We start from the raw sequence: 8,030 nt of genomic DNA, 5'->3' as shown, positions 1-8,030 counted from the left end.
CCAGTATTCAGATGAGTACTTGCTGTTTGGGTTCATACCAGCGACTCATGATGAAAGGTTGCCTTTTTGTCTGTTGTGCCACCAATGTTTGACTAATGAATCCATGAAGAGAGGTCGTCTCGAAAATCATTTGAAGGCAAAACACAGTATTCATGTTAATTCAAAACTGGAGTATTTTAAATCCCTAAAGGAGAAATTTGAAAAAAAGATCAACAATAAATTCATTGTTCTCTGCAAGAAGTGCAAGCAAGGATCGTGGTCTTGAGGCTAGTTATGAAATTTCTCTTCTCATAGCAAAATGTGGCAAAAATCATACAATAGGGGAGAATTTAATTAAGCCCGCAATATCAACTTTTCTGAAAGTAGTTCTTGAAAAAGATGACCAAGATCTCAAAAGCATGCCGCTCAGTAATAATACTGTTAGTAGCAGGATTGGTGAAATGAGTTGTGATGTAGAAGTACAACTTGTTGAAAAATTAAAATATACAAATTTTTCAATACAGTTGGACGAATCAACTGTAAGAGATAGTGAAGCTCTGTTAATGGCCTATGTAAGATATGTTGATAATGGAGAATTTATTGAGGATATGCTATTTTGCGAAGCATTAGAAACCACCACTATTGCAATTGATATATATAAGAAATTAAAAACATATTTAGATGATAAGCAGATACCAATGGAGAACATTATATCTTGTGCTGCAGACGGTGCTCCAGTGATGATGGGCAAGAAAAATGGAGTTTTAAAATTATTGAAAGACGACAACCCCCAAATGTTGTTAGTGCATTGTGTTATTCATAGACAGAATTTAGTTTCCAAAAAAGTTTCTCCTGTTCTAAACGAGACATTGAATGCAGTTATAAAATGCATCAACACTATAAAAGCTAATGCCAAATGTGAGCGTCTTTTCAAACAATTTTGCAAGGATCAAAATGCAGACTATGTAAGATTATTACTTCATACTGATGTAAGGTGGTTATCAAATGGGAATTGCCTGAAAAGATTCATGGAATTATTTGATATTCTTAGTGAGTTCTTGGATGACAAACCTTATATGACTCTGTTACTGACAGTTGATGGTAAAGCACTTGTCAGTTATTTAGCAGATATATTTGAAAAACTCAATGTCTTAAATAAGGAGCTCCAAGGAACAAATATGACTCTTGTTAATTCAAAGGCCAAGATATTTGGCTTTATATCATTTCTGGAATTATCCCAAGAAAATATTTCTGTCAAAAAATTTGAACAATTTCATTGGCTGAATAAATGTGAGGGAACAGATGCTACTTGTCTTGTTATTGTGGAGCACTTAAAAATAATGGTAAGCGATTTCAACTTCAGATTTTCTGATTTGAAAGAAATTAATTATCCATCTTGGATGACTCAGCCATTGCTAGTGGATCTGTCAGATGTAACCATGGAGTATCAAGGAGAACTTTCAGAATTACAAAATGATGAATCGATTAAAGCCCTGTTCAAAATAAAAGGAACAATGATGTGGCTCTGTGAAGAAACACAAGCTAAATATCCAAATACAAGTAGTTTGGCAAGAAAACTACTGTTACCATTCCCATCGTCATACTTAGTGGAATGTGGATTTAGTGCTGTGAATGACTTATTACTGAAGAAAAGAAACCGACTGGATATCACTAAACGAGGCGACTTGAGATTGAAATTAACAAAATTTCTGCCTCGGATAAAATCTCTTTGCAGTAGACATCAGGCTCAAGGGTCTGATTAATTGATTGTAATTGAATTTATTTAATCTGATGGTAGATATGTTATACACATTATAAAATGAATTTTATTTGATTAAATTTGAAGTTAAACCCTTTAGTTTTATTTGAAAGATACAATTTTTTATGTTATACTTCTTCAAAACTGATATTGTTATATCATACTAAACAATTAACGGGTGGGGGACATGAAGAAATTTGTGATAAAAAAGTGGGGCATGGTACTAAAATGGTTGGGAACCACTGCACTAGGAGGAGGGATATCTGGTTAGGGAGGGAAGAGGTGTAGATAACGGCTGGGGATCTGTAGGAGGAAGTCATAGGGCAAGTGAAGATGTAGTGAGGGAGGGTGTGAGAGTTGGGTTGGCCACAAAGTTTACAAACAGTGCGTCCTGGCTCAGGGTTGCCAATGTACTAAGCGTGGCGAAGTACACAGTGGGGGTGGAGGTGATATGGTGTGGTGGGACAGGTACAGTAGGGGTGGAGGGAGGCACATAGGAATTGACAATATTGAGGGACATACCTTTTAGTGTGATTGTGATGGTGTGTGATCGTCGACATGCCGGTGGGGTACGGGTAGCTGGGAGTGGTGTCCTCAGGTCCAATAGGTATCCCTGGTGGAGACAGCCCAAACACAGTAGGGGGAGCAGCTTGCGGTGGGTGGAGGACAGGTTGAGGCACCACGTGTCGTGAAGATGTGGCAGGACTTCGTTCGGGGGCAGCAGGACACACTAGGGCAGGCCCGGTAGGCGCTACACCAGTAGTGAAGACTGCCAGTGGTGGAGTAGGCCGTGAGCAGGGGCTCTCACAGGGGGATTACCAGCTTGTGTCAAACCAGAAGAGAGGAGTGACTGGGTGGCAACAGAGGGCAAGAGTAGGTCGGAGATGGTGTTACAGAGAGTAGCGAAGAGTTTTTCAATACGGTTGGTAAATTCTTGGAAGAGGGATATGATCTGTCATGTCACTGGAGGGAGGTTGTGTGGGGGCACTGGTGGGAGCACAAGGCCTGACAGCGTCAGAGTACAGACGGGGAGGAGGCCCGGGCTGTGTTGCAGCCAGGTGAGGCCAGGCAGGGGCAGGTGTTGTTGAAGAAGGCATTGCTGGAGACAGAGGTGGACACAGAGGGGTGTGGCGCGGAAGACTGGGGAGGGCGTTGTGGTAGATGCGGCCTTTGGGGAAGCTTTTCCCCTGGGACAGACGGGCGATTGGGGCATTGCCGTGAGTCAGCATTGTGCCGGCCGCCACAGTTACAACATCTGGGATCAACTACATAGCCCATACCACCCCTATTAAGGTGGTCTTTGATTTTCTGGGCACAGGCGGCGGAGTTATGGTTACGTGAACAGAAGCGACATCTGGGGCGATCACGCCGGCAGCAGGCAGTGAAGGTGTGACCCCAATGAGAACAGAAAACACAAAATGCAGGCCCAGGATGATAGGCTTCTGCATACATTGGGGGGAGGAGTGGATGGGCATCCACAGTGGTTGGGCACTCCCTTCCCTTCCACTTTACAATGACAGCAGCTTGTGGAGTTTTCCCCTCGGCAATGTCGACGTATACTGAGTATACTAAAATTAAAGTCACGCGCATCTTCGATGTCAGCGTATAAGAGGAAGCGTTTCACTAGGATGTGGCAACATTCATCAGCATCTACTGGGGGTGGGGGGGGGGCACCAGGACAATCCCTTCAAAGCCAACAGTACTAAATGTTTCATAGACCTCAGGAGTCTGACACTTGATAAAGTTCCGGTTCTTACCTTGTCGGAATTGAATGTTGAGACTGCTGTCTGCAGTAATTCATCATCCAATTAAAGCATTCCTCTACAGTTTTCAGAGAGTCCTTGGGGAAGTGTAGATTAAGCTTATGGTTGGCAGAGGGCAGGGTGATAGGGTCCGTGGTAATAGTGTTTCCACTCCGGCTAGTGTTTCCTGTAGAAACATTACCGTCACTGTCATAATCACTGGGGTCTGACTCTCGAAGGGTGTTGGATTCAATATGACAAAGCGAGTTGGCGATGGCATCTGTATCAGAGATGTCTGCGTCCATGACAGAGGCTCTTCTAGGACATTTATGTCGACCCCCCATGCTGGCAAAAATTTGCCGGCTGATGGCACCTTTGTAGGACGATCGGGAAGTCAAGAGCACCTATGTACACGCCTGTCCCCTTATGTGGTCACGCCACGACTGGTTGAATTTGAATTGCATTGTTACAACCTAAGAGGCCAAAGGTCGTAACAATTTGGCGACCTTGCCAGGATAGATCCGTTTATCACTCATTAACTATTAGGAATATTTAGATATAGACATTCTTTATTGATTAATCATGGCCACTTTTGATGTTGAGGAGTTCGTTTAGAATCCATCCGTTAAAATGTTGAAAGACTGTGCGCTGCGAAAGGGTGATTGGATGAGACTTGGTGATACATATGAAATTGAGTACCAACATAGTCAAAGGAAGTCTACGATTCAAAATGCAGTCCTAACTGAACTTGAGAATGAGGAGGTGCTACCGAGGGGGGCACTGACTTTGCGTGCATGTAATCCCAGTGAAGTTGTAGAGATAAGAAAGATAGAAATGGAGCATGAGTTGGCTTTGAAGGAAAGAGAAGAAAGGGAAAAAGGACGTAAAAGGCAGCATGAATTAGCGTAAGCACAGGCTAGCGGTAGAAGACGAGACTTACAGATTTTGTCTTTAGAATCTGAGATAAAATTGTTTGATGTTACAAAACATTAAAGACTTATGCCTGCCTTTGGCGAGGAGGATCCCGAAGAGTTTTTCATGCAGGTTGAGAAAATTACAAAGTCTTCTCAGTGGCCTGAACAGTCGTGGATAATTATAATTCAAAGTGGGCTCACCTGGTTAGCCCGTTCAGCATTTCAATCTTTGTCAAGTGAAGTTTGTCGTTGTTATGAGTTAGTGAAACAAGAAATTCTTATGGTGTATGAACTCATTCCTGAAATGTATAGAGTGAAACTTAGGACTATGAGAAAGACTGATGCACAGTCGTATATAGAATTTGTTTATTCATTGAGTAAAATGTGTAGAAGGTGGATAAAGTCTAGCAAGGTAGAAACTTTTGAGGAACTTGTTCAGTTGATGATTTTAGAACAGTTGAAAAGAGCCACTCCGAGAGATATACAATTGTACTTAGTAGAGAGAGATATTAGTAATATTCATAAAGCTGCTGCATTAGCTGATAGTTATGCCCTTACTCACAAAATGTATCCTGGTAAATCTCAAAATCACTCAGGTGGAAAGGGTTTTGTAACCAAGGAAAAGGGTGGTAGGCAGGATAAGTAGAGCTCCAAATTCTAGTAGAGTAAATTTTCGTGGAAACTCAGATGAGCTTTCCAAGACATATGCCAAGACTAAAGCATTTGTCTGCTTTTACTGTAAGAAACCAGGTCATGTGATTGCGAATTGCCCTAAACTGAAATCAAAGAAGGAAGAGCCAGTGCTCTCATTCAGACCTCTAGAGAAGTTTGACAAAACTTTAGTTAGTAATCGCCCAAAGAGGGATTCTTTTGAACCTTTCATCTTTGATGGTTCAGTTGCAGTTGAAGAATCAGGTGATCAGTACCCTGCGAAGATTTTGCGTGACACAGGTGCTTCTCACAGTATTCTGTTAAAATGATCTGTTCCCTGCGTGGAAGATTCCTATACTGGAGGGCATTTGGTGCTTAAGGGTGTCGGTGGAGTGATCACTTTTCCTTTGTGTAGGGTGTATTTGAGAACTCAACTTAATAATAATAATAATAATAATAATAATAATAATAATAATAATAATAATAATAATAATAATAATAATAATAATAATAATAATAATAATAATAATAATAATAATAATAATAATAATTAACGGTTGATTGAAAAAGTTCTGCAGCCCGAAGGCTGGAAACATACATTGGACATAAAAGACTTACTACATACAGTGACATTCGTGGTTTAACAAAAGCCTTCATTAGAGAAGGGTAAAGGAACATACAGTGAACATGCCGATTAATATTTACAGTGGAGGTCACGAAGATCATGTGAGCTGAAGTGTTGAACAGAAGACACGTAGTGTAGTAACTCCCTCACAAATGGCGTTATGAGGGGCATCACGAAGAGTAGTAGGTTCCTCACAGGTTAGGTTAGGTGACGGGTTATTTTTTGTTGGGTAATGATATTGCAGGAGCCAGCGTGGTGCCAGATCCTGTGGTATCTTCGACTCCAACAATGGAAAATAATACTTGTTTAATTGAAGAAGAATACTCAGATTTATTTCCTTTATGTGCAGTTACAAGGAGCCAGACTTCGGAATAAGGTACAGACCGCTCCTTCAGTTGACCCTGAGCTTTGTATTGCTGATACTAGTGCACTTGGCAATGATGTAAATGATTAGGTATTGAGAATTTGTTTGGCAGTCAGGATGATTCATTTGAGTGTGGCATTCGTGGAAGAGATGTGAGTGAAGCTAAAGATTCAGTTAACATTCATTCCCAAAAATCTGAAGCTGATATTTCTTCTAGTGACAACAATACCATTCAGAAAGTACCTGTCACTAGGGAAAAACTGATAGATGATCAGCAGACTGACCCCGAATTAGCTGAACTATTTAGGAATAGGGTGTGTCATAGGAGGGAAGATCAGCTAAAACTAATGGCCCATCGCTTTTTTGGTAGATTTTAGTGTATATAAACAGAAAATAATTTCAGTTTCAATATTTTGCAACCTTTTGCTAGATAAATTTTAGCGTGAAATTTATCGAAAATCTAACGTACAGCTGCATTAGTGCATTACAATTAAATAGTGAACATTGCTTTCTGACTTCATTCTTTAACAACCCAACTAACAATATTTTTTTTCTGTTTCAGATTCTGATGCATTTATAAGTTGATAATATTTGCGATGGCTGCTTGTGTCAGGACGAGGAACCAAAAATCCAGCCATCTCAGTCACTATCTTGGGTCTGGGAGAGAGCTCCTGAAGTCGGAGTTGCCCACATTGAGAGATGCTTTGAGATACGGTGTTTTAATCAGGCAACTCAGTGAAAAGAACCAAAGAACTTACACAAACAAAGACATTGCCAGTGATATGACCAAAGCTGTCTTGGCACAGTACACTCTGGCTAACGCTCAGTTCAAGCCTCCAGTCATAACAAGTCAGAAGAAGATTAGTGAGAGACTGCTAGCCAGTTGGGAAAGGCAAGAGATATCTCTCTTGGGAGAGGAAAACTTGCAGTTAAGGACAGCTTTGCCAAGCAACGGACCAGTTATTTGACATAATTACTTGCAAGTGCCCAATTGTTCTTGGGTCCTGAGTTTGATGCGATCGTGACTGGTAAATCCGGGGCCCACATCTCCTGTATTTCTGCAAGCGTGAACTGAAGATTCCTGTGACTTGACCGGTATTTGTCAAAGCACAGAGAGAGAAGACTGGCAGTATAGGGGCTCATGATTTCTAGCCAAGATATTCCGGAGTCCAAGAGACAGGAGGCTGCCACAGAGAGACAGAAGAGGAGAAGAGTTGCCGAGGAAAAGAGACTTGAGAATGCCCAGGGTGAGGTAAAAAAGGCCGATGATTGGAGTCAAGCTGATTCAGAGTTTAATGACTTCCCCATGGCTGATCCGAGTGCTGACCAGGAGAATGGTGACTTTGTCCCTAACCCAGAAAATAATGATCCCAAACCTTCCAGGCATAAGATTCGAAATAGGAAAGATATCCCGAGCATAGCTCTGGCCAGCATGCGACACCACACTGGTCTCAGAGAAACTGCAAAGATAGCAACAGCTACCAAGGATTTGTGGCTTGATAACACCTGATGATGTTCACCTGGTGATAGATCATAACAAAGCAAGGAGAGCTCAGGAGAAACTTGTCAGTAACCTAGAAGAGGGAGCTTGATATGATGAAGGAGAAAGAATCAATTGTTTGTTCTTTTTGATGGGAGAAGGGATGACACTAAAGTGTCTGCGAAAAGTTGAGATTCTGGACAAGTTGTTCCCCTCGCCATGGTGAAGGAGGAACACTACTCCCAAGCGTAGTGAACCAGGAGGGAAGTATTTGTGGCATTTCACTCCAGAGAAAGATGACATCAGGAAACCAGCTGAGATAGTGGCAGATAACATTGTGAACTGGCTCAGAGAGAGGAACGTAGACCAGACCCTGCAGGCCATTGGAGGGGACAGCACCAACACGAACATAGGGTGGCAAGGGGGGATCATACAGTGGATAGAGCGGAAGATTGGGAGGAAGCTGGTCTGGATTGTTTGTGACCTCCACACCAACGAGTTGCCACTCAGACATCT

The 8,030-nt window shown here is 41.8% G+C and overlaps 1 protein-coding gene across 1 annotated transcript; it reads left to right on the top strand.

The window, feature by feature from the left end:
• The first annotated feature begins 398 nt into the window (after positions 1-398).
• LOC121853313 (SCAN domain-containing protein 3-like) lies at positions 399-1,742 on the top strand. The gene has a single exon (XM_042347365.1). It carries the CDS (start codon positions 399-401, stop codon positions 1,740-1,742), a length of 1,344 nt encoding a protein of 447 aa, XP_042203299.1.
• Positions 1,743-8,030: the final 6,288 nt, after the last annotated feature.

This window comes from Homarus americanus, unplaced genomic scaffold (genome assembly GCF_018991925.1).
Source record: "Homarus americanus isolate GMGI-L3 unplaced genomic scaffold, GMGI_Hamer_2.0 scaffold58782, whole genome shotgun sequence".
In the NCBI taxonomy this organism is placed as follows: Eukaryota; Metazoa; Arthropoda; class Malacostraca; order Decapoda; family Nephropidae; genus Homarus; species Homarus americanus.
This window is presented reverse-complemented; position numbering and strand designations above follow the sequence as displayed.

Coding starts and splice junctions, on each gene's coding strand:
- LOC121853313 (XM_042347365.1), top strand. CDS start 399: ATGCCGCTCAGTAATAATACTGTTAGTAGCAGGATTGGTGAAATGAGT.